This window comes from Ursus maritimus (assembly GCF_017311325.1).
Source record: "Ursus maritimus isolate PB19 chromosome X unlocalized genomic scaffold, ASM1731132v1 scaffold_X1, whole genome shotgun sequence".
NCBI classification, from domain to species: Eukaryota; Metazoa; Chordata; class Mammalia; order Carnivora; family Ursidae; genus Ursus; species Ursus maritimus.
This window is the reverse complement of record NW_024423319.1, coordinates 109,128,788-109,156,289: the sequence shown is the minus strand read 5'-3', so window position 1 is coordinate 109,156,289 and position 27,502 is coordinate 109,128,788. Positions and strand designations below refer to the sequence as shown.

Genomic DNA, 27,502 nt, shown 5'->3' with positions numbered 1-27,502 from the left:
AGAAAGAGAGCAGAACCGAATAAAAAATATCAGAGCATATCTCATATAGTAAAGGCAAATGTTTTTTTTGTGACATAAGTATTTCAATCATAACTAAGGACGGTCATGTGCATCAGGCTGCAATGTAAAATATATTTCTTACTGGGATATATGATCACAAAAATTTGAAAAATTGCAGGAGGAACTAGTAAGTGGACTTAATTTCTAGCCTGGCCGGTGCCTCTTCCCTCCTGGGGCTCCGTCCCGGATGCTGCACTGGATCTCAGTCCTGACCCATCCTCTGCCCGGTCTCCCCCTTGGCCTTGGACTCTGTCCAGTGGTCCTGCTTTGCACCTCCTAGGTCTTTCCCCAGTGGCGGAAACTTTGGGCCAGGCAGCTTGGTCTCCCTCTCTCCTCCTGGCTCCTCAACTTTCTGGCACCCATCTCTGAATCCCCTGCCATCTCACTACCCTGGCCCACCCTGGTCACCCTTCTCTCTCTCTTCTGTGAAAGCCTTAATCAGGGATGGGAGAAACAGAAGAGTACTTTGTCCTTCCCATTCCAGATTGTATCTCCTTCAGTTTCTCCACACTGCTTTTGAAAATGTGAACCAATTACTTATATACCTATGTTCATAGCAGCACAATTCACAATAGCCAAAAGGTAGAAACAACCCAAGTGTCCATCAACTGAGGAATAGATAAGCAAAATGCAGTATACCCATACAATGGAATATTATTCAGCCTTACAAGGGAATGAAGTTCTGGCACACACTACACCATGGTTGAACCTCGAGGACAGTATGTTAAGAAGCCAGTCACAAAAGAACAAATATTATATGATTCCACTTATATGGGGTACCTAGAATAGGCAAAATCATAGACACAGAAAGTAGAATAAAGGTTACTGGGGGTTGGATAGAAGGAACAGTGGAGAGTAACTGCTTAATGGGTACAGAGTTTCCATTTGGGATGGTGAAAAATTCTGGAAATACATAGTGGTGATGTTGCTCAACGTCATGAATGTACCTGATTTGCCACTGAACTATATACTTAAAGTGGTTAAAATGGTAAATTTGATGGGGTTTTTTTTGCCACTATTTAAAAAAATGCATAACCTCAGTCTAATCATGAGAAAACCTAGTCTGAGGGAAATTCAACAAAATACTGATCAATACCCTTCAAAAGTGTCAAGATCATGAAGGACAAGGAAAAACTAAGCAAATGTCATAGAATGCAGGGTACTGAGGAGAAATGACAACTAAACGCAATGTAGGATCCTGGATAGGATCCTATGAACAAAAAAGGACATTAGTGGAAAAACTTAAAAATTAAACATGATCCTTAGTAAATAGTATTACACCAATGTTGATTTCCTGGTTCTGATAACAGTACTGTGATTATATAAGATGTGAACATTATGGGAAGCTGAGTGAGGGATATATGGAAACCATACAAATTTTGCATCTTTTCTTTAAGTCTAAAGAAAAAATTAAAAGTTCAAAATTTTTAAAAAATCAACCCACCCTTAAAAAATACTGTAATATATACCAATGTACATTAAAAAATACTGTAATATATACCAATGTACATTAGTTAATCCTTACCCTGAAAGTGGTCAGTTCACATGTGAAGTACCCAAATTAGAAAAGAACCCTCCAGGGACAGTGGGTCAGCCTTTGAAAGACTAATCAGAGTCCATCTGCAGCAGAGTTAGCCAACTGGAGTAATGGACATGAGCAATGGCTCCGTGTTCTCCGGTTTGGGAGAAAACAGCGTGCTGGCAGCTCGACCCTAGCAAGAACCACACAGAAGGATCTAGGAACACCAGCAATCCATCGCTTTCAGAAAAGGGGCCCTGGACTCTGTCAGGACCCTTGATCAACCATTAAAGAAGGGCCCTGTCTGCTCCCTGGGGGCTAGCCAAATTCTGCCGCTGCAACACCATCACATCTGCATTGGCTGTCTCTCACTTGGCCACAGAGCTCGAACTCTGCAGAGCGTGAGGGACAGACAGGGCTCCCTCCAGGCCTACTTTCTAACGAGTGTTTAATGAGCGGCCAAAAGTGGTCTGAGACTTGCTTTCCCTGTAACATACCTCCTGGTCATGGGACTGTGGGAAAGGACACACAGGCTCCCATCAGCTATTTCCCAAAAGAATGTGACAGTTCTTCAAAGGACAAACCAGTTTAGGTCAGTTCACAACAGATAACATCTTGGGATTCCTGAGAACACGTTTATGGCTCTGTGAGCACATGCTGGTTCAGGCCTACACCCCCCAGAGCAGAGCCCTCCAGGGATGAGGTCTCCAGCTGGGCTGCTGCTGTCTCCAGAGAGGGCCTTTTGGGCAGGGACAAGCCTCCCCTGGGACACTGTCCACACTGAACTCCTCAGGCTTACGGGGGCTGGAGCATACTAAATGTCCAAAACCTGACCAAATGAATTTATTTAGCCCAGAGTCTTGAAGTTGACTCAACAGTGGAATCAATCACGAAGCCCACAACAAGAAAGCCCATGATTTATTTTCTTTAGGGCCAGATGTAATCAAGCCCATCTTCTATTTTCTTCCTCCCAAGGGGCAGACTTGTCTGTCATTTCCTGTCCTCATCTCCCTGCTTCCTCATTTCCCTCTTGCTGGTCAGCCCAGCTGTTTCCAGCCATCCCAACTCCTGGCTCTTCTTCAATGCAACCCGAGACCCCAGCAGCCCTAGGAGAGGGTGGCTTCAGTGAGAGTCTCAGCTAGGATCATCAAAACCCCAGGACAGTCTACAGAGCAACAGGGCCATCTGACAAACTTTACAGCCCACTGGCTGAGCGAAACCTCCTTTGCAACTTCCTCAAACTCTGCAAAGATGGAAGCTGTCTTCCACACAGGCTGCCACCAAATCGACTGCCCCTTTGGCTCTATCTGACATGGAGATCGAGAAAAACAACACCCTCACCTGAAGCTAATATAACACTGTACATTAATTTTACTGGAATTTTAAAAAAGGAAAACAGCATCCCTGGTGTGGCGGGCAGAACAGATACATCCTAATCCTTGGAGCTGTGAATACCTGGCAAAGGGACACTACAGTTGCAGATGGAATGAAGCTGGCTAATCGGCTGACCTTAAAATCAGGAGATTACCCTGAATTATCCTGGTGGACCTAATGTAATCCTAAGGGTTCTTCAAAGTTTAAGTTGGGGGCAAAGAGAAGGTCAGAGTGATGTGATGTGACGTGAGGAGAAGACCCCCTGCTGCAGGCTTTGAAGATGGAGGAAGGGGGCCATGAGCCAAGGAATGTGAACAGTCTCTAGATGCTGGAAAAGACAAGGGAATATCATTTTCCCTAGAGTTTCCGGAAAGGAACACAGCCCTGTCAACACGAGTTTAGTCCAGAGAGACCCACATCAGACCTCTGATCTACAGAACAGTAAGACAATAAATTCGTGTTGTTTTAAGCCATTAATTCTGTGGTCATTTGTCATGGCAACAGTAGGAAACAAATACACCTGGCTATCAAATACCGGAGTAGCTTGTTTCAGGTCTAATAAATGCATGAGTCCCGAGTAAAACTATCTTCAAAAGTCCACAACACTTGCCTCCCCTGAAGGCCTGGCTCCATGCCACTGGCTACTATTGGCCTCCATTCCCGTAGGCCTTACCTCCAAAGAAACCAGTGCCTGGGGACAGAAAACCCATGTGGTTTTGTGTCACAGGGCAATTCTAAATAGAACACTTTGCCTGTGCCGTTTTTATGAGGTATTTGCTTGACACAGATCTTTAAAAAGAAAACCCACTCAGAGTTATTTCTGAAACTGAAGGTGGGCAAGAATGGGGATAGTAAAATGAGATTATTACTTATGAAATGAGCAATGGAAGTCAAGCCTTTTCTTACCTATCATTTAATACATGGCTCTGCAACTAAGAATGGTGAGGACAATTTCCGTTTTGGACCACCCCAACCTCACAGCACATGGGTCTGAGTCTCAGTGTTGTTCTTCAAAGGCCTCAAAGCTAGTAGATGCCAATCTGTTCTGGTTATTTGTTTGGCCAGTGCCAGAAACTCCAAGAGAGCCAGAACTCACTCTCTTTCAACATACTTTCTGTGTATGTGATGAGCACCCTAAATGTGCAGAGACACAGAATCCTCCTGAACAGAGAGCGGGGGTGAAGAAGAGGAGCCACATGGCAGTCAGCACTCCATATTTCAAGAGATTTGGATTCTCCTTCCAACTAATTGGGAGTCAGGGTTCCAACTCTAACGGTGTCCAACTGACAAAGGTCATGCTCAGTGATTCCTATTACTTAGGCTTGAGAGTAGTTAGGGCTAACAGAGGCTGTCCTAAAAATAAAAAGCCATGTTTTCCAATGCCAGAACAACGGGCCATTCAAGCTCTATTTTTAGCAGGTCTCACTTACCTGTGAAGCAGCATATGGCTCCTATAATTCTCCAAAGCATAAAAGCATTAAAAGATCGGAGTGGCTGTGATAAATGGGCTGGTCCCCAAGTGAGCATTCCCACATTAACAAAAGTAGACAGCCAACAGTCCGGTTGGCCCAACTGGCTTCCAAAGGGACCTGCCATCACGCTGCCAGCTCTTAGCCATTAGCAACAGTTAAAATATTAAGCCAACTGACAGAGGAGTTTCTGCTACCAATTTATGATATTGAAGACTCGGTGTTCTTGACAAGAGGGCGTTTTCTAAGCAATGACTCCCTAGGGAAGAAGAAAAGAATCCCGAAGCAAAACACCAGGGACTAGCTCAGGCGAAAGAGAAAAGACAGCAAAAGGAAAAGAGAAGAAAAACGTCGCATCGCTCAGTACACGGCCGGGGGGGCGGGGGGAGGGCACCGACACTTCCCTAAAATGCAGGATGACAAGCCTGCAGAAGCGAACACACTGGCTCCCTTATCTCAAATCTCCTCTGCAGAGCCCAGGGCACATACATGCGCTTCATTACGTCCCCCGGAGGAAGTGTGGCAAGCCCAAACCCCGGCCACAACTAAGAAAGATAAAGTAGATTTCTTCTGGGGCAGACTCACGGCAAGGAAACTCTGGAAGAGACAGTCCAACAAGCCGGCCTGCCAGCCGCGCTAACGACACAGGGCACCCTAGTCTGAGCCAATTACTGCTCCTTTCTCGACAAGTTTGGTGCAAATGAGATGCTTGACAAAGGCTAATCAAGGGCCGCAGGAAGACACTTGTATGTACAGAAGTGGTCCGGGCACAAATACTGTCGTGCCGCCACAACTCTCCCACAGACCATGCCATGGGTAACTTTTACTTATTTCTTTGGTTCCTTCAAGACAGACAGAAATACATCCAGACATGGGAACAGACCTTACACAACGACAGGGCCAACAGCAGGGAAGACTGCAAGCAGCCCTGACTTCCTCAGTTGCTCCTGATCATACACGATGTGCGGAGGAGACGTGAAAAAGCAATACCATTAAATACCGATTTCCGGCCCAGTTTGGAGAAACGAGACCCTGGCTTTAGAGTCATACATCATATGTTGTTTTCACTCATTCAACAAATATTTTTCTTTTGCTGCTTATTCTGGCTGAGACACAATGCCAGATACGGGGATACCAGCGTGGAGGAGACGGCCATGGCCTTTGCCTTAGCGTCAAAGCAACTACAGTCCACGGAGAATGATTTGTGGGGTCCTTGCAGTACCTGGTGGGGCTTCCTGAGCCCAGCACGTGTCCAGTGCCCTCTCCTCCAACAGTGACCCTTCTCCCGTGCATCTGGATGTATCTGCATCCGAGTTAGGGGTGGGGAGGGAGGAAAAGGAAGAGGGAATGATGTCTGGCTACAACAAATCGGATTTCCTTGCATTTTCCAGCAGACCAAGTAAAGCAAAGATAAATAAGATGTCTCATGATACCCCCTCAAAAATCAGTAACTCATCCTCAGTTGGTGGTTTCTTCTCGTTCATAATTATCAACCCAGGAAAGTGAAATTATGACAGTTGCATGCATGAATTATTTTAGCCAAACATGCTATTGACTTCTACCTCCTAAGCAAGAACTCGTCAGCTCCAGGCTGTGAGCCAGGATTTCCCAGGACAGGGTTTCAGACAGTATGGAAGGAAGGGACTAGGCAAAGACTTAGCAGAGCCCAGGGAGAGCAGGGAGGAAATGGGAAGGCACCCAGGATAGTGCTGTCAGAGCCAGCAAAAAAAGACTAAAGAGTATCATAGCCTCCTAAGTCATCACCACAGCAAGGTTTCCCTACCTCACATCTAAAAATTAGCACACACATAAATTTGACACACTACTGACTGAGCCCCTCATTATCAGAAGGAAGCAATGGATGGCAGAGAAGAAAGCAAAGATTCCTAAAAGAAGCTCTCCAGCTGGGGGGAGATGGGGAGGACCCAAGCTAGCACAGAAATCAGATGAGACCGCGCTCCTCCCCCTGCTGCTCTGCCCCCTGGCCCCGGCCTCCTCTCGGAGTGGGGAAACTTGCTTTCCCACAGCACTCCCCAAACTGGCCCCGGTCTCACTTAGCTATATTCCACCTCTAAAAGACATCCTTCATCGAGTTGTTTCAGAACTCTCCAGTCATGTTATTTTTTTTAAAGATTTTATTTATTTATTTATTTGACAGAGAGAGACAACCAGCAAGAGAGGGAACACAAGCAAGGGGAGTGGGAGAGGAAGAAGCAGGCTCCCAGTGGAGCAGGGAGCCCAATGCGGGGCTTGATCCCAGGACCCTGGGATCAGGCCCTGAGCCGAGGGCAGACGCTTAACGACTGAGCCACCCAGCCGCCCCTCCAGTCACGTTATGCCTTTAAATAGCTTTTCCTACCACTGAAGGTCCACCAACTGGATGCTCTTGACAGGACAATCTATTTTAAAACAGCAGTTCCCAAGGCACATCCAGCATAGAGCCAACACACACATGTCAGCACCAAGGTCAATGACGACACCGGTCTAAAGAAAGTGCAGCAGACAGTGGTGGCTCTCTGGTGCTCAAATTACAGCTCAGGTGAGGGGGAAGAGCCTGGGATATTGGAAACTATTGGTATTTCTCACTCATGGGCCAGGCAGACACATGGTGGGACCAAGGTTACCAGATGAAAAACAACATACTAACCCTGTTGGTTGTGACAGGAACACTCAAAGGAGAGTGACCCGGAGTCAATCATTAAATAGCAGGTCCACCTGGAGGTTCACATAATCCTTGTGACCTACAAATTTTCAGCAACTCTCTTTGAAAGAATGATTCAGCACCAACCAAAGAGAGCACAATCTGGTTGTAATTTCAGGAGAGAATTCAAACTGTTGAGGTTAGGGATGTTTGAAAGACAACCCAATGGTCTAGTGGGGAGGCAGGACACCCCAAAAGTTAAGAAGATCCAGGAACAACAGTATACACCTGATTATCTCTAGCAACTGATTGCCAATCACAGCTTATGTCTGGGAGGCAATAGGGAGTGGTGGGGAGCACAGCAAACTAAATTCACATGCTCACCCATCTAAACAGAGCTCCCACGACTGCAGCCAAGCAGGAATGCCAGCCCAAGGACACCAGACGACCTGGCGTTTAAGGGATCCAACATGTTATGGAAATATCAACTGGATTCTCAAACATGAGCAATTCAAGATTTATAAAACACTGTGGGCCACTACGAGATCCTGGTGTGGCTCTCACAGTTCCTAACAATCTTAAGATTATTTTCTACATTGAATTTCCAAAACACCATCCACAACAAGGACCCTTTCCACAACCTTAATACTCATAAGACCAGTGTTCCTGGCACTCACTCTCAGTCCACACAACTCAGTTCAGCACCATTTAAAGACATTCTGAATTCATTGGAGGCATTTGTTTTTATATTATTTCTACATTCTGACAAAAGAAAAAATGTGTAACTTCAGATGATTCTGAGTTATTTTCCAAAAGTTCTGTATATCTATCAACATTGATGTAAATATTTGCAGTCTTCCACCAAAGAGACAAAGTCAGGGACTGCCAGATACCACCAGAGTTCTCACATTCACCCCTGTCTTCCGTGCTGTCTTAGTGTGCGTTGCTGTAACAGGAATACCAGACAGTGGGTGACTTCAACAAACATTTATTCCTCACAGTTCTGGAGGCTGGAATTCCAAGATCACAGTGCCAGTGTCGTCAGGCTCTGCTGAGAACCCTCTTCGTGGTATCCTCATACAGGTGTTGCGAGAATGGTGGAAAGAGAGAGGTGTGGGGAGAAGAAGAGGGAGAGGGAGAGAGGGGGCGGGAAGAGAGAGAGAGAGAAAGCTCTCTGCTATGTCTTCTGATAAGGACACTAACCCCATCATGAGGGTGAACCCTCATGACCTAATTACCTCCAGAAAGTCCAACCTCCAAAAGCATGTCTTTGGGGATTAGAGTTTCAACATTTTAACTCCATAGGGACACAAACATTCAGTCCATAGTACATGCCAAAAAAATCTGTGTGTGTCTGTGTGCCTCCCCTCCCTCTTCCACACACACACATGCACACACACAGATGAATACACAAGCTGGGGGGCCCAAAGCTATTAGGATAGGGGAGTAGGATCAGTGCACCCATCATGCGCACGGAATGTATGAGGGGGTCTTCACACATGAGAGGGCTCTGACACGATGTACTCGTGTGGCCTTTTTGGTTATTAGTAACTCATATGAGGCCCTACTCTGTGCCAAGCTCCTACTACACACCATGTATTTAATCCTAGCGACACCAGCTGCTCTGTGGGCTCCCCCAAGGAAACTACAAGTGGGCCACCACTTGGAAATGGCCTTCACAAAAGGAATGCAGCAAACAGAAGACAGATGGAGGGCATTGTCATTCATGAGAGCAAAAAGTAGACCTCAAAAATACGGTTTGCTTTCATGATTATTTAGACATGTGAATCCTGGGAATCACAAAGTAACAGAAAATGAAGTCCCATCTTCAAAAAGTTCAGCTCTGACAATCTAATACTTTAAAAATACACCCACAGTCATGAGACTGGCAAAAATGCAGTCATATGATGCAGCAGAGACTGATGATTAACTCCCAGTGTCCCCTTCCTCCTTTTAGAAATAGAACCCTTCCCTCCTTCCAGGGTAGACAGAATAATGGCATCCCCAAATATGTCCATATGCTAATTCCAGGGACCTGGGCATAGGTTACCTAACCAGGCAGAACAAGCTTCGCAGGTGTGATTAACTTGAGGACCCTGAGATGGGAAGAATACCCTGGACTATCTGGCTGGGCCCAGCGTCATCACGAGGGCCTTAAAACACGGAAGAGAGAAGCAGATGAGCCAGAGAAGATGGGACAACAGAGGCAGGGGTGGGAGTCACGTGAAGAAGGAATCATTAGCCAAGAACTGCGGCCGCCTCTAGAAGCTGCAAAAGGCAGAGGACAGGTCCTCCCCTGGAGCCTCCAGAAGGAACGCAGCCCTGCCAACCCTTTCTGGGCTTCTGACCTTCCAAACTACAAGACAATAACTCTGTATTGTTTTAAGCCATTGAGTTTGTGGTAATTTGTTACAGCAGGAACAGGAAACTAATCTCCCACCCCCAGTTTGTGCGGGCACATGGCTGCCCAGGCGGAAACGACATCCCCCAGACCCACCTGCGGCTAGGGCTGAGGCTTTAGCTAAATTCTTACCAATGGGCTCTGTGAGGGAATGACATGAGCAGTTTCCAAGTCACATCCTTTAAAGAGAGGAGCTGCTCAGCCTCCACCTCCCTCTCCCCGTGGGCTGGAAGGCAGACGAGCGCCCATAAGCCCTTCCTACCACGCTGACAAAGGCAAGGCCCCAGCGATGGTGGAGGGGGCAACAGGAGAGAAGGCACCTGACCCCAATGACCCTGCAGAGCAGAGCCACTCACTCATCTTGAACAGTCCAGGGGTCAGGAGGCAGTGGCCAGAGAGGAAAACAGACAGCTATGCTATCTTGGGGTCTCTGTGACAGCCATTTAGCCTATGCCCTAATATAGCTGGGATACCAAATGTTGCTGGGCATGGGAGCAGCAGAAATGTGCACACTCTGAGATTATACACTTTGAAAACCAATTTGACAGTCTCTTCTCAAGCTCGCATACTCTCTCCTTCTACAAATACGCTCTGTTCTTCATTCATTAGTTTGGTCGTTCCCTCGTTCACTGGGAGAATGCGCTGGCACAACCACTTTGGAAATCCAGCAACTTGAAAGCCGGCAAAGTCACTCCTTGCTATACACCTTAAAAAAAAACATATTTTACACATGCACCTAGAGACATCTATTAAAATGGTGATAGGAAGTCCATTCACAGTAGCAAAAAAATGAAGGCAATGCAGAAGTCCACCAGCAAGAGAAAGGATAAATACACAATGGCACACAAGGCAGGAAAAATAAATGAACTACAAAATGAGAGACAACAAGCAAAACACAAGTCTCCGTGCAGTTTGGTGCCAGGTTTAAAAAACTAAAAACCAAGCAAAACCAGACAATATGTTTTTAGGAGATATATGTGGAAATGATAAAACTGTTAAAGAAGGTAATGATGATTTTTAAAAAGACCCATGATGGTCGTTTCCTCATGAGAAGGCAGGGAGAGGGCACTGAGCCAGAACGCACATGGGGGGATGGGGTCATGAGTGTATATTTTATAATGACACTTGACTCCATCCACACAACATATAGTCTGTGTGTATCAAATATCATATCAGCTTTCAGAACTGTTTTGAAGGCATCGCTCCAAGCGAAATAGCCTGTATGAAGGCCAAGTTTTCACCATGGTTTGAAGAGACAAAGAGATGGGAGAAGCAAGTGAACTCAAAAGACCATGCAGCCTTAAGTGGTGTGTGCTCTGTCACAGTGCCAGCTAAGACTCCGTTTCTGAAACACACCATCGTGTCTCCTATTAGTGTTGATTTGAGCTTTATTGGGTTAATTTATACTTAATTTGCAAATCTATGTCAGGTTTATACTTACAAATGAGCTAAAAGCAAAAGGAGCTTTTATCTAGTTAAGTAGCTGGATTTTCAAGTAGTATTACTATTAAAAAGGTTAAGGCAATCAAAAAGGAAGGAAAGGCTGGGGACACCTGCGTGGTTCAGTCGGTTAAGCATCGGACTCTTGATTTCACCTCAGGTCATGATCTCATGGTCCTGAGAGCAAGCCCCACATCAGGCTCCACGCTCAGTGGGGAGTCTGCTTGAGATTCTCTCTCTCCCTCTGCCCCTCCTCTCTCCCTCTCTCTTTCTCTCTCTCAAATAAATAAATCTTTTTTAAAAAGGAAGGAAAATCTGACATGCACTACAACACGGATGAACCTTGAAGACATTACACCAAGTGAAATAAGCCAGTCACAAAAGGACCAATACGGTCTGACTCCATGTACATGAGGTACTTGCAGCGGTCAAAAATCACAGAGACAAAAAGTAGAATAGTGGACGCCAGGGGATGGAGGCAGGGGAAATGGGGAGTTGGTGTTTAAGGGGCATGGAGTTTCAGGTGGGGAAGATTAAAAAGTTCTGGAGAAGGACAGTGGTGATAGTTGTACAACAGTGCAAATGTAGGGCACCTGGGTGGCTCAGTCAGTTAAGCATCGGCCTTCGGCTCAGGTCATGATCCCGGGGTCCTGGGATTGAGTCCCATGTCAGGCTCCCTACTGGGTGGGGAGCCTGCTTCTCCCTCTCCCTCTGCTCCTCCCCCTGTTGGTGCTCTTTCTCTCTCTAATAAATAAAATCTTTTAAAAAAAACCACACACACAATGTAGGGCACCTGGCTGGCTCAGTCAGTTAAGCATCTGCCTTTGGCTCAGGTCGCGATCCCAGGGTCCTGGGATGGAGCCCCTCATCAGGCTGCCCGCTCAGTGAGGGGTCTGCTTTCCCCTCTGCCCCTCCCCCTGCTCATGTTCTCTCTCTCTCAAATAAATAAATAAAATCTTTTTAAAAAAATTAAATAAAGAATAAAAAATTAAAAAACACCATGTGAATGCACTTAATGCCACTGAACTATACACTTAAAATGGTAAAAATGGTTAATTTCATGTTACGCATATTGGACCACAAAGAAATAAATAAATAAAAGCTAATAAACACTTTCAAATGTTTAAGGCAAAATAGGGGTTCTTGGAAACCATTTTCCTTGTGAGGGGACCTTCCGCATTACTTGTTTGAGAAACCCTACTCTATCTGGTTTCTTTCTAGACCTGCAGTGAGAAGGGAGTTTCAGAGACTGACTAAACATTGTCGAATCTCAGAAAGTTGTCTTTTAACTTGACGTGTGTTCCTCAAATTAAGACCTTTCCGTCCTTGTGGATAAGCAGAATTTCTTCAAACAAACACCCTTTGGTTTGACAGCTTACTTCGTTGTGTGGTTCCTGAAATAATCACATCACAGTCTCCTTCCCAATTAGGGAAATGAAAGTTAACTAAAACATGTCATTGAGCGTAACCTTAAATATCTCTGAGTTCCTCTAGTTATCAAATCTTACACTTAACAGGCACTCAATAAACACTTGTAGAATTTCACTGAATTCCAATATATGGCAGTATTGGGTCAATTGTCTTATTTGTTCTACCAGTACGAGCTGGTTATGGTCACAATTCGAAAATGTAAGAAAGGGAGAAAACATGTGGTAGAGGTTAGCTACCAATGCTCTCTAACATGTACTATCACGAAGTTTAGAACTTTCACAGAAACCTGCCTGTGAGAGGGCATCATAAATATTCAACTAATTTTTTACCAGGTACTTGAGCTGACATTTGGCATAGCCTTGTTGGCTGAGGAATAAATACTTTACACAACGCTATCCATTAACGAAACTGATGCACCATGAGGGAAGGCTTTGAGATAGTTCTTCTGGCCTGGATCTTGAGATTCTAACCAGCCCTACCTGTTGCCCTTTGAAGCTAAAAGCATAATATTTTGAGGGGAATGTATGATGGTGACACAAAGCTAAGCTCAGAAACCACAGGAGGGTTATCACAGCCATGACGTTTCCTTGTTGGCACAGGACTTGGACCCACACCCCAGAGAAATATAAAGTCACAATGAGGACCCAGGGCCTCCAGGACACACTTTTCCCTATGGTTCTAGAAAACAAAGTTCCTTTCAATGCCAGTCAGGGCACGAAGTGAAAGGAGGGAGGGAAGGGGAAAAGAAAGAGAAGGAACCAAACCCCCAAGGGTTTCACCTTTCACTGTGTATACCCTAATCTCATACCTGAATGCTAAACCAGCATTAATCACCTCGAAATGGCACAGTGAAGAGGGTACAGTGCTGTGGACTATGAAAGCCTCGCTAGCAATCTCCTTCAGAAGTGGCTCTCTTCCCCCTCCTCTCTGTCCCTGTCTCTGTCTCTCTCCGTCTCCCTGTCTCTGTATCTGTCTCTCTCTCTCTCTCTCTCTCTCTCTCTCTCTCACACACACACACACACACACACACACACACACACGAAGCACATAGAGTATAGAAGGGATGATAAGCCACGTGAGCACATAGCTTCTTGAACTAAAACTGAAAGCTAGCATGGGGATGGCAAGTACCCCACCAATCCCCACGTAATAATCCCCACGGCCTCAAGTCCTCTTCATTATCATCATCATCATCATCATCGGCCATTCTAGTCATTCAGGGAGCTCTGGAAACAAAGAATGGATATAAAATGTCACCCTGCCTACAACCTGAATTCCTTAAAGGATAAAAAGGAAAATGATGTCCATCACAACCCTATTTATAACATCAAGATTATGGAAACACTCTATGTGCTCAAATGATAGGGAAATGGTTACATGAACTGAGATCCCTGAACTCAGATATTCAGTAACTAAAAACACTGGCTTTGAAGATGATTATGAAGGTAAAAAAAAAAAAAACACAGGTCACATAATTACATTTATTACAATCTACGCATATATATCCACAAGTATGTAGTAAAAAGACTGAACAATGTACACCAAAATAAAATGAGAGTGGTTGCATCGGGGTACAGTCTGAGCTGTCAATTTAAATTCTCCTGTTTCCTATTTCCTAAACCCTGTAATACAGTTGCTACATATTTATAACAAAAAAATTTAAGGTTCGAGAGTGTTAGAGCTAGAAGAAACAGCCTAGAATGCACCGGCTCCTGCGCAGGTCCTGTAAAGTGAGCACCCCCCTCTGGGCAGGGAGCCTGCGCCACCCCCTCCCACAGCTGGCTCCCCGCAGTGTGCCCCAGCCCAGTAAGGTGGCAGGGGCTCCTTCCACAGGCCCACACAGGGACCACTCAGCGAAGGTTTCTTCTCCCCCAGGGGGACCACACCTCCTGCTGTGACCATTGTGACCTTAGACTGCACTGAATAAAGGACAATTTCACCTAGTCTCAGGGCCACAGTACTTTTACTGAGCAAAAGAGGTGGTGATGATGACACCGTAACCACCGGAAAATCCGTGGAGGCCTGGGCAATACTGGTGGGAGAGGGCTCTAAGGAAGCAATGGGAGGGGTGTGAAAAGGGGTGTTTGGGGAGTGAAAGGGTGTGGGGGAGGAAGAGAGAGAGAGAGAGAGAGAGATCTGGCTGAGGGGGAGGGAGAGGAACAGGGGAAGGAGAAGAGGGAGGAGATGGGAGGTAGAGGGGTGGGAAAAGAGAGGGAGGAGAAAGAGGGAGTTAGTAAGAAAGAGGGGTTAGTAAGAAGGGAAGGGTAAGGCAGGGGTGTGGAGAAGGGGAATATGGAGGAGGATGAGTGTGGGTGAGAAGGGGGACAGACGGATAGAAGAGGAGGGGTGAGGAAGAGAGGATGGGACAGTGAGGAGATGGGAGAGAGAGAATACAGAAAGATAAGAAAGACAAGAAAGACAAGAAAAAGAAAGAAAGAAAGAAAGAAAGAAAGAAAGAAAGAAAGAAAGAAAGAAAGAAAGAAAAGAAAGGCAGAGGACAAAGGGACAAAAAGAGAGACGCCCTGGGGAAGGGGAGGAGAGAAAGAGAGGGAGGGAAGGAGGGTCAGAAGAGGGTGGGTGGATGGGGTATGGGTGGACAGTGAGGGGAAAGACAGGGTACCAGAGAAAAGAGAATTGGGGAAGGGGGGGGTAAGAAGAAGTTGTGGGGAAAGGGGTGGGGACAGAGGGTACTGGGGGAAGGGTGGGAGGAAGGACAGGGACAGCATAGAGGGTGAGGTGGAGAGGAGGGAGAAGAGAGAGGATGTGGGGCAAGGGACAGGAAAAGAGGTGGGGATAATGAAAAAAGTGGGGGGAAGAGAAGGTGTCAGGGAGAAAGTGGGGAGAACATGGGCAACGGGATTACTTTGGAAGGCAGCAGAGGAGGAGGGAGACACAGCTGGGAAAGTGTGAAGGGAAGAGGATAAGAGGGTAGGAGAGAGAGATGGAGTGGGGGGGAATGAGGGATGAGAGATAGGGTGAGGGGAGCAAGAAAGGATGGGGGAGAGAGGGTGGAGAGGACAGAAGGCATGAGGCTGGAGAGAAGCAGCAGGCCAGACATTAGGGTGACAGTCCCCTACACCCTTTTCCATTTGTCTCTCTGACTGGGCGGTTAACTTGCCAGCCAATGGCTGTTTTTCACAATGTCTTCATCTCTTCCTCCATTTAAAAACCCACAGGTTCCCTAAAAGAGCGAGAGTGTCACAACTGTGCCCCACCCCCACAGTGTGCTATCACCAACCCATCCAAATGCCCCCAAAGCCCCATCTACACATTTTTTACGTGCTGCCAATGCAGAAGGAGAGACTAAGGTGAGTTACATGACTGAGGTCTCAAAGGATAAAAATAACCTCATTACTCACCTGGGAGCACAACTGTGCGGGGCGTGGCCTGGAGCCCTTCCTCAAGGGAGGCTTATGAAAGGGACTCCAAAGATGGATGGAACATCCTCAAAGGCTCTAACACCACCTCACACCAATTACCCCGTTGTCAAGAGAAAGCCAGGGAAAATGGCACAGGGCACTTTCGGGTATTCTGGCTTACGGCTTTCACGCATCCTCATTTATAGTGTCTGCCCCAAGAATGACCCCAGGTCCCGTTCCCGCCCCCCACCCTTCTTGCCAGCACTGCTCCCAGGGGCAGGGCTTCGTTTGGGTATGGCTGTCCCAGCACCTAGCACACACCTGGCACCCAGTAGACCCTCCTTAAACATTTACACGGGACCAGAACTGGGCGCGTCCTTCCCCTCACAGAAGTGGGCCCACAGCAGCCACCTGTGTATCTTCAGGGGGTGATGTTGACTCCAGTGGGCTCAGTGTTGCTAATGGGAATTTGGGACTGGGATGATGAATCAAGTCCCTCTTAGCAAGTGGCTGGAACTGTGGCATGCGCCCCATGAATGAGTTGCACGAAAAGAAAACAAGGGGACAAGGGCAGGGAGGAGAGATGGCCAGATGGTATGTGGGGCAGCTGGCCTATCACTGGTTCTGGGGCTTGTTGGGGCCCTTTGGGTTGCATGAGAGGCCCCTGTGGTCCTGTAATAAGCCCCCTTTTCAGATTAACAGGCTCTGCTTAGCTTCCTCACTTGAAGACAGTCCTTACTGCGCGCGTGCACATGATATGAAGCAGGAGACAGTCTTAACCCAGTAAAGGAACATGGTCTTCATCAGTTAAGATCCAGGACAAAGTTTCTACCAGTTATGAAACCCAGATAAGTTGAGACTCAGGGGTACACAGCAGAATCTCCTAGAGAACTCTTCCAAAATATGCCTGTCGGTCCACTGAAATCAGATGAGGAGGACCGAGGCATAGAGTTCTGATGCGCATTCCCCAAGGGAAGAGACCACCAGCTACAGAGCTCGCCTCTCCATCTGGGCGCCTGTGTGGCTCAGTCAGTTAAGGGTCTGACTCTTGGTTTCAGCTCAGGTCGTGATCTTGGGGTCCTGAGATTGAGCCCCACATCGGGCTCGGGGCTCAGCACAGAGTCTCCTGGAGATGCTCTTCTTCTCCCTCTCCCTCCCGCTCTGCCCCTCCCCCACCCAGTCTTTAAATCAATCAATCAATCTTTTAAAAAAAAGAAGAAGTTGTTCTGGGGAGCCTGGGTGGCTCAGTTGGTTAAGCATCTGCCTTTGGCTCAGGTCATGATCCCAGAGTCCTGGGATCGAGTCCCACATCGGGCTCCTTGCTCGGCAGGGAGCCTGCTTCTCCCTCTACGTGCTTCTCCCTCTGCCTGCCGGTCCCCCTGCTTGTGCTCTCTCTCTCTCTCTGACAAATAAATAAATAAAATCTTTAAAAAGAAACAAAACAAAAAACAAAGATAGCAACTAAGCTAAAACATCATCAATTTCTCAACACTTGCTCTGCCCAACCTGCTTAGTTGTCAACAATGAGCTAATTGACAGACTGCATTTGGGCTGACACCTCTGTTGTCCATCTAATATTTTATGGAGAACAAAAGGGCAGTGAGAAATCACTGGTTAAGTGATGAAAAACTACCCAATTTTGTTCATCATGAAGAGGGGTTTTGGTTTTCGGTTTTTGAATGATCAAAATAGGAGGAAGGCAATGCCCATTTATGAAGCCATTCATGTCAAATGAATTTTACCCAGAATTTAGCATGTAAAATGCTCAAGCAGAAGGTAGCATCCAGAACAGTCTGGTGAAGAAAATGAATATCCATGAAGAAGCTGGCTAAGAGGAGGAGAGAGCAAAGCCAGGAAGGCCTTTTCCAGTTCTCATCCAAAACAACATTCACCTCCTTCCAGCTCTAGGCACAAAAATGAGAACTAGCTGGAATAATTAGGGAGGACACTAAGCTAATTAAAGACTTTTCACACAGGGAGTGGGTGTGTGATGGATAAAACTAGTGCAACCCCAGAGGACCAGACCTAGAACAGGGCCCCAAGTCTTCCAAGTCTAGAACAGTCCAGAAAAATCCAGCAAAAACACAAGGGCCGGTGTTTGCATACTGACTGAAGCTGAAATTTAAGGAGATGGTGATTTAAACTACCTATGCATGCTGTACTTGGGTGCTTAAGGACTTAAATTTGTTAGACAAAACGAGTAATTAATAATCAATTCAATATTTATAGTATTTAATCCAAGACACCGAGGAAGAAACAGCAGTATGAATTGAACAGCATGTCATCTTGCCACTCTGTCCCTGACCTGGGGGCAGACCAGCCTCCTGGGGCGGGGGCAACTTCTGTGGCCACTGGAAGGAAATCAGCTTAAGGCCTTCACTGGGCTTTTCTTGCCCACTGAATACAGTTCAGTGAGGACACATATCAGTGAGGATTTTTTTGTTATTAGTGCCTTTTTCTTCCTGAGGCTAAGTATAGGCACAGTTTATCACCGCAGGAAGGTCCGTGAGCTACGTTTTGCTTTGTTGAAGCGTCCCCTAATGAAAACTATAGACTTGCCTGTAAGATATTTACCCATAAAATAACAATCAAGTTGCAAACCAAGTTCTCCTAGTCACCCAGGATGCCAGTGTACCTTTGTCAGCTAAAGGAATCTGGGCAAAGAAGGGTTCAACTCTGTCAACCCTCCACGTGCAGATGGGAGAGCTCAGCCGGGCACTGCAGTGCTTTCTCCCACGACTGAAATATCCTAATGAACCCCGGTAATTGCCAGGGAAGTTACTCAAATGCTTCCGGATGGAAAAAGGAAACTCAAAATTCCCCCACAGGATGAAAGGGATGTCACCAAGGGAGGTGGCTAGAAGGACAGAGCGAAGATGAAGTGCCTCCCAAAGGAAACACAGACCAAAAACATTTAAAAACAACAAAGCCATACTTTCCCTTTCTCTGTATTCCTTTGGAATCTTAACTGGGACCCTTGGGCTTCTACCAAGTGTTCTCCAAAACACTTGGGTGGCCAGGAAGCCCCACGGGACATGGATTCTATGCTTCAAGTTAGCCGCTTGCCAGGGAGGGGTGATGAAAAAGTTTTCGAAATAGACCGGGGTGCTGGCTGCACAACACTGTGAATGTGCTTAATGCCACTCAACTGCGGACGTGAAAATGGTTAAAACGGCAAATTTTGGTATATCTATTTTACCACGATTTTAAAACTTAATAACGTAATACACCAAAAACCAAGGAACTGCACACTTTAGATGAGTGAATTGTAAGCTATGTGAATTATATCTCAATAAAGCTGTTGTGTTTTGTTATTTTTTAATTTACCAGGGAAACAACTGGTAGAAAGAGCCTCACTGGGGGAAGCAGGAGCCTGACATTTACTGAGCACCTACCTGTGTATGTGGCCAGTTCTTTCCTATTTAAAGGAAGCTGGGTCCTGCAGCTAGGGGACCATGTCACTTTGCCTCTCAGATTCTCAGTTTCATTATCTGATGGTGTGGGCTGCCCTGACTGCCAACGACCTTTCCAGAGCTTCAGTTCCAGGGACCGATGTGTGAGTGGCAGAAGGACCCACCATCTGCCACTCAGCACATAAGCACATCCCACTAGGAAGGCAGAACATCAGGGGAGCCAAACACGGGAGAAGTAAGTTTACAACTTTGCGACCCAGGTATTGACAGAAGAGGGGCATGAGCTGTGTTAAGACACTTTCTACGCAAAGAATAAAATGGTGAAAGAATGACAAAGAGCCCTGCTTTCCAGTGACCTCTTGGTTTATTCATAAAACAAAGGCTGTGGCTACAGAGGAGAACTTGTGTCCAGAGCAGCTGATGACGAAGAAAGGAAACGCTGCTTCAACCATCTGTGTGATACTCAGAGTAGGCTTCCCCAACTTTTGGGGGCAGACAACTGCTGGGAGGCTGTCCTGTACACTGTAGGATGTGTAGCAGTGTCCCTGGCCCCTGGCTCCTGGTCCCCGGATGCCAGTAAACTGCCCTCCCCCCCACCAGCTGTGACAACCAAGTGTCTCCAGACATTGCAAATGTCCCCCTGCGGGGCAAAATCGCCCCCAGTTGACAACCGCTGCCAGAATGAATTTTCTATCCTGAACCTGCAGTTCTTTGTCGAAGCCGTGTGACATGTGGTGTCAGCCTTCTCACCCACTGTGGTGCAGGCCACCGTGAACTGTCAGTAAACAGACCTGGTCAGCACGCCACGACTGGGGGATCTCACAGAATTGTACACACACTCCTGGCAGCCAATAGCCTCCGAGAATTTCAAGTAGTAACCATACTTGGGTGAAAGGGTTATTCATTCATTCATTCATTCAGTAACATATGGCACTTAGTGTTTGCCAGGCAATGAGCCAGGGCAATGGCGTTGGGGACACCCTGTCAGAGATGAACAGACTTCACACAAGATGACGTGTTCTATAGCAACCTTTAGAGCAGGACTCAAAAGATGAACAAGGGGTATGGCAGGCTGCGTAACAGCCCACCCAAAGATGTCCCCGTCTGAATCCCCAGAACCCCAGCAAACAGGACTAGGCAGATTGATTAAGTTAAGGGGTTTGAGATGGGGAAGATAGCCTGAATTATCCCGGCAGGCCCAGTACAACACAGCGGTCTTTATAAAGGGAAGGCAGGAGGGGATGTGAGGACAGAAGCAGAGGTTACAGTGATGTGGCCACAAGCCAAGGAATGTGGGCACTTCCTCCAGAAGCTAGAGAAGGCGAGGAAATGGATTCTCCCTTACAGCCTCCAAAAGGAAGGCAGCCCTGCCAACATCTTAACATCAATCCAGTAAGACTCATTTTGGACTTCTGACCTCCAGAAGTGTAAGATTACAAATTTATGCCGTTTTAAGCCACTGGGTTTATAGTATTTTGTCACTGCAGCAAGAGGAAACTAACACAGAGAGACTAGAAGGCAGAGAAGAGAGTGGAATCCCTACCCCATGAAGGGAACTACATGGGCAAGGCTCAGAGGCCTGAAAAAGCGTGGAAGAAACCAAGGCAGTGGTGGCTGCTGAGCTTCCCAAAGGCTTTGCTAAGGCGTTCAGGATCTAAAGCATCTGCAGAAGGGTGGTGACATGGGGTTAATTCCAGAAACATTTGGGGCTTGACTGCACCCTGGAAAGAGCTGAGAGAGGGGAAGGAAGAAGAGGCAAGGCCAATAGCAGAACAGCTACAGAAGTGACAGGAAAGGTGGTGATAGCCTCCAGGATATGGACACTAGGGAGGAGAAACGCTGAGCTTGGTGGAGAGCATGCTCTGTCTGAGGTGTCTAAGACACACCTGGGGGAAGTTACTAGAAGGATGGGAATAATAATTAACTCAACCAATTTTAATTTTGGGCCTCCTAGGTGCCAGCACACGGACACGATAACCAAACAGATGCAGTTTCTGCCCTCCCTAAGCATGGAAGAGAGAAGCAGAAGAGTCAGTGTCACAGTGCTGTGCTATGAAAGAGACCTGACCGGCCAGTGCTGGCTTGGAAGATGGAAGCGGGCCATGAGCCAAGCAATGCAGAGGGCTCTGGAAACTGGGAAAAGCAAGGAAAGGGATCCTCCCCTAGAGCCTCCAGAAGGAATGCAGCCCTACCCACATCTTGATCTTAGCCCAGTGAGACCTGTGTTGGACGGCTGATCTCCAGAACTGTAAAGAAAATAAACTTACGGCATTGTGGGATGCCAAGCTTTTGGTAATTTATTACAGCAGCAATCAGAAGCTAATGCAGGTACCAGGTACAGACAACCAAGGACAAATACCAAAAACCCTATCATGCTAACGATGTATTTGAATGTCCCTGCTAAAGAGGATGGAAGGAAAAGAAGGACGATGGCAAAGACCTACGTGATACTCTGGTCAACGTCCAAGCGCCGTTGAGAGGGCCGGCTGGTGTCACTAATGCCCAGGTGCTGGCCATCCGGCATGGACGAGATTCATGGAAGAATCCACACTGCACTGTTTTAGTGACTCCATAAGAGGTTTGTTCCGAACTAGGAGCATATTCTTCTCCTTCTCTAAGGCCATGTGTCACTTATAACAGCAACTTATATTTGACCAGAGTGCCCATGTGCTCTTCAGTGACCCACGTACTCTGAACCTCAGCTTTCTCACCTGCGAGGCAAGGAGGTTCTACCCTCGACCTTGACCATGCATCGGAACCACCTGGAGGGCTCCTTAAAACACAAATTGCTAGCCTCCACCCCCCTTCCTCATTCAGTAGGGAGAACTGGGGCCAGGGAATGTGTATCTCTAACAAGATCCCAGGGAGGCTGCTGCTGCTGGCCAGGCAACCACACTGTGAGAACCACTGTATTTGACTCTCCTCTCACATTGAGGAGATTCAAGTATTTTCCTGCCCCTCGTCTTTCCCATTAAGAGCCACCTCGACTTCTTGGTTCTCAGCAGCTTACTCCGTGTGACTCTGCATCTCTTGCCCTATTCCGGGATTTCAGTTGTCCATTGCGCTTCATGTTGAACAGTCTGCAGACTAGAGCCGGCCCGTATCAAGAAAGGAACCACAAAATATATCTAGAAAGCCACTGTCCTCCCGCACCTCCTATTCTCTGCCCCCTTTTATCCCTTAGTTAGTTCGGAAAAGCAGCCCCTGCCATCCGGGAGCGGGCTGGGCAGTCTCCCCCAGTGAACAAACAATTCCCCAGGACACCAACAGACAAGGCCACTCTGTGACCAGGATGGGACAAGGCAAAAACAAGACCACTCTGTAATCCTGTCTGAACACGGAGAACAAGTGAACCTTGTCCAAATCACAAACATCCCCACACATCCCCACATCCTGGCTAACAGGAGTGACTGCTGCTTCGTTACCAATCACAGCCTTTGTCTGCTCTTCCCTGCTTCTAGATAAGATTTATGAGGACCCCCCCCCATCATGGAATTACCTTGCTTCCGGCCAGCATCCAATCCAGAGCAATACCCAGCTTCCTTAAACGCTCCCCCAAAGCCCCTGCCACAGGCCCAGTCCTCCATGGTCCTGTCCCACAAGCCCCCCCACCCCCGTGGTCCATCCCGGCTTGTTCTGCCCCAGCTGTGTTCCAGGGGGCGGGCGAGGGGCGGTGGTTGGAGGGCAGTGACGACTCCTACCCAATTTTCACATTTCAGATTTCAGCTCAAACACAATCTCCTCAAAGACATTGTCCTTACCCCTCTGTAGCCTAAATCACTTTGCCCCTCTCAAATCTCCTGAGACCTAGCAGGGCTTCTAATCACATCTTGTCTTGAGTATTGCGTTCAGGCCTACCTCTCCCACCAGCTGGAAAAGCCCAAGCTGCCAGGTCTGTGTGTGTTGTGCGCCCATTCCTAGCACAACGCCTGGCACAAAGCAGGAGATCAATAAATACTGGAGGGAGAGCTGCATGAATGGATGAATACTGACCACTGTATGCAATCTACTTTAAAACAATTTCAAATACAAGAGCTGATGAGAGAATGTCAGTAATGCAACAAAAACTGAAGGTCTGTACAACCAGGGAGGTAGCAAGGTTTTGCCTGTGCCGTGATGACTATAAGGGGACAAAATAAAAATCATGAATGACAAAGGTGGAGTCTTTTCTTCCATTTCTAACTTTAGACTATGGAGACCAACACATTACATTCAATCTAGCTTTAGTTTAGCATAAAGCAATCTCCCACCAAAACAATACATTGCTAAAAACAGTCCAAACTTTCTTGTTACCCTGGAATTTTCTAAATAAAAATCATTTGCTGGGCTTGCAAATCCTCCACTATTCACAAATCTGGATCGTTAATATTTGTGCAATCGTAATGACAAGAGGCTTTCCCTGTCTCTGGCACTGCAGGCATCTGCCTGCAAGCTCTGAGGGCACACTCTGAGTGGGCTTTTGTAAGAGGCCATTTTACAACTAACTGGCTTCATTTCACAATTAGGGATTTAATGCTCTTCAGTTATTTTTCAGATTAAAGACCAAATAATATAATTTCACTGCGTTAGCCATTAACAGAAAAATCGTTACCAGGCCAGGTAAGAATGCAAGTGTATCAAACTGATACACTGGAGAAATCTTTTGAAAACCAAGGAGACTTGGTGGATTGGGGAAGGGGGCTGTGCCTGTGTGTGTACACACACCAGCTTCAGAAACAGCACTACTGGGTGGCTCCATCCGACGATGTACAGAATCAGTTGTTAAATACCTCTACTTCATCACAAATACACTGCTGAAGATGCTTTAGAAAATAACAGGTGTGGGGGGGTGCCTGGCTGGATCAGTCGGTGGAGCACGCGACTCTTGATCTCAGGGTTGTGAGTTCAAGCCCCACGTTGGGTGTAAAGATTACTTAAAAATAAAATCTTAAAAAAAAAACAACTCTTTGGGGCACCTGGGTGGCTCAGTTGGTTAAGCGTCTGACTCTTGATTTGGGCTCAGGTCATGATCTCAGGGTTGTGGGATCAAGCCCGCTTAAGATTCTCTCCTCCCCTCTCCCTCTGCCCCTCCCCTCTCTCTCTGCCCCTCCCCCTCCAGAAAAAAAAAAGAAACAGAAAATAGCAAGTGATCTTCAGCCATAAACTACTACAGACATCTTAAGTCCCACTATAAACATTTTAATGAATCAAATGACAGCATTCATTTTAATCTTATTGCCTCTACGTATGAACACCTGAAATAAATGAAAATCAATTTCTGCACCCCCTCTGTTTTGTAATGGTTACAGTAAAAAAATATTAAGCTTGAAAGGACTATAAACTGCAGAAGCAGTCTCTAATTTTCTTAGGAGGCTCTGGATAATGAAAATAGTTCAGGCTTGAATAATAAACAGGTCTGTTTCTTCTTAAACTGGACTCCTCTTCCCTCTGAGATACAGAAAGCACAGTCCAGCCATAGAAGACATTTGTATCTAACTTCTTTTTTTGTGCGACACTCTCAGGACCCACAAAAAAAAAGGAAAGGTGATCAAAATGTCATTTTTGGTTACCTCAGGAAAAACCAACCTGTTACTAAAGTGACCAGTAATGTTTAAAGTATATATTTCTGTTAATTAACTAAATCATCTTATTAGGTGCCAAAGCAAAGGAAGAGTGTTGAGCTAAGTGTTTTGTCTTCTACCCGGTAGGAAGGTTTCCTATCTCCTCATTCATTCATTCATTCGTTCGTTCATTCATTCATTCAATAAATATTTAATTAGGGCCTGTTCCACACCAGGCACCAGAGAAAACAGTGCTGAGCAAAACGGTACCAACACAGTTCTGTCCTTACAGTCACGGAGCTTACAGTAGGGGAGATAAATGTTAAACTCACATAAATACTTAATACCACTATTTTTTAAAATGTACAATAGGAGAAAGGGTTAACAGAGAAACTAATTTAGACTGGAGGTAGTGCAGGTACCAGAGAAGGGCACTGAGAAAAAAGTGACACTGAAGCAGAGAGGCCATCAAATTGTCACCACTTTAGAAAAGGAAAACCATTTTGGCAAATGACCACAAATGGGATCTTAACTGCCCGTCAACAACCGATTGGGTTAAACCTCCCCTTTTCCAGTGCATCCGCCTTCAGGAGCATCCTACGACTGCTTGCCTATCACTGTTGGACTCACCTACTCAAATCCTATTACATGAACACAGAAAGGTCCCATTTTATTATGAATTATTATGATCTACAGCCTGCCTCTGCCTGGCCTAGAAACATCCAAAAACAATCTACCAAAGGCATGAAAGACAGAGACTGGCTTCCAGCAAGAACATTAACTGGGTGGGCCACATGATTCCAGCCCAGGTAATCACAAGTCCTTTGCCCAATAAAGTGCCAGATCCTCTGGGCAGGGTGGCTCCAATATGCCAGAGTCTATACCAGATGGGACCCAGGGGACCTAAGGGTTAGTTGCCTACTTGGAACTGATGTTCGATCGGTAAAATCGAGGGCTGGATCACTGGCTCCAGTTCCCTGAGCCTTCAGACTTAGAGGATGTAGGAAGTGGCCTTTGAGCATCACGGAGCGGAGAGCCCGACTGAGAGAAGGAAGGCAGACAGAGAGGGGGTCAGGGCCAGAGGAAGAGGGGCTCCAAGAGAGACGCGTCTGGCGCTCAGGACCCGAGGATGGCACGCCAGGCCGGGTACTGGGGCGTTTCCCGCACCACCCCCCCACGTCGGCCCCCAGCAAAGGCAACCCGGCCCCTGGCCGCCCCGAGACCCCGAGATTCTGGCTTCCCCCGCGGCGGGGCCAGGCGGACAGACACTGCGAACCCCGCGCTGGGCCGGAGCCCACCAGCTGCCAATACCCACGTCCTCAGCGCAGAGGAGGACGCGCTGGGGCGAGAAAATGGCCAAGACAAAACTCTCCCCGCCCACCCGAAGAGCCAACCACACCCCCTGCATCCCTCAGCCTCAGCCGCCACGGGCCGGCCCGCGATCCTCCGCCCAGGCCCCCACGGGGTTCCCGTCGGGGCCGCGCGGGCTCAACAGGGACGCGAGTGGGAGTGAATGGGGGTGCGCGAGGCAAGCAGGGTGCCCAACGCGGTGTCACCCGCCAGGGCCCTGCCCCCTGAGCGTCCTCCCGACTCCGCGGTCCCGGGACAGGCGCGCCGCCCGCAGACTGAGGTGGACACCCGGGCGCCGGGGCGCGGGCAGTCTCCTACTCACCCATTGGCGTCGAGCCGGGCCGGGCCGCCGAGGCAGCGTGAAAGTTGGCGGAGGCGGGCGCGGGGGTCGGGCGCCGGGATCCAGGCGCGGGGATAGGGACGCGGGGGTCGGGACGCGGCGGCGGCTGGGCCGGCTTTCTCCTCAGCAGCGGCGGCCACGGCGGCTCAGCGCCGCCCGCTGCTGCCTCTGCTGCTGCTGCTGCTGCTGCTGCTGCTGCTGCTGCTGCTGCCCCGTGGTGATTCCTGCCGCTGCTGCTGCTGCTGCTGCATCGCGGCCCGCTGCGCCCGGCTGCGCCGGGTTTCCTGCTCCCCGCGAGTGGAAATTGCGAAAAAAAAAAAGAAGAAGAAGAAGAAGCGCCGCCCAGCCCAGCGCCAGGCAGCCGCGGCCGCGCAGCCCGCTCTCCCCCCCTCGCCGCCGCAGCCGCGAAGCTCCTGCGGCTTAGCCTGCCGGGGACGCGCGGCCGCCGAGTCAGGGGCGGGGCCAACGAGGGGCGGGGCCAATGGGGCGGGGCCGGTCCGGGGTGGGCCGGCGCCCGGGGCGTCCACGCGGCTGTGGCGTTCGGGCGCCCCCCTCACCGCCCGCTGGGGAGGACTCAGCTCCGCGAGGCCGCCCCACACCCGCGGCGGCTGGGCTAACGCCCCGGGAAATGCCGCGAGACTCCTCGAGACCCGAGCGGGGGTCGAGGGGGAGGGGGCGTCCGAGTGGAGGGGCACGTGGGAAAGAAGGTGGAAGCGGCAGATCCATAAGGTGCGACTAGAGGTGGAGGGCGGGCTGGGGGTGGGGAGACCATGGGTAGGTGAGGGAATGAACACCTGCTGAGGGTGATGGCAGGTAACCCCAGGATCGGGGATCAAGGCAACCCAAAATAAGCTTTCACAGAGCGGGCTGTTGGGAAGGCAGGAGAAGGGGTCCCTATGGAGGGAGAGAAATGCTACATCCATTCAGTGCAGCGTGGGAAAGGCCAGCCAAGTGCTAGTTCAGCTTACAGGAGGCGGCGGAATGGAGATTCAGAAAAAGAAGGACACAGCGGGGCTGGTGGGGCACATCGCCCCGCACTGACCCTCGCAGGGACCCCTAACGCCGCACCCTGTGCTTGGGCCAGGTGGGGTTGGGTTGCCCAGCTGTATTCCCAGGCTTTGACGTTCCCAAGAATCTCCTGAGGCAAGGGCTGGCTCCCCCCCCC

The 27,502-nt window shown here is 48.2% G+C and overlaps 1 protein-coding gene across 3 annotated transcripts in view; it reads right to left on the bottom strand.

Moving 5' to 3' along the window:
* Positions 1-26,745, bottom strand: part of SH3KBP1 (SH3 domain containing kinase binding protein 1) — a 334,252-nt gene extending 307,507 nt beyond the window's left edge. For 2 of the 3 annotated variants that reach the window (XM_040633661.1, XM_040633671.1), the window contains exon 1: positions 26,320-26,743. In XM_040633661.1, coding sequence (XP_040489595.1) covers positions 26,320-26,323 — 4 coding nt within the window. In that variant the 5' untranslated portion in view covers positions 26,324-26,743. Of the gene's footprint in view, positions 1-26,319 lie in introns of all 3 variants that reach the window. The other variant, XM_040633668.1, reaches the window with a different exon arrangement.
* Between the last annotated feature and the right edge of the window lie 757 nt (positions 26,746-27,502).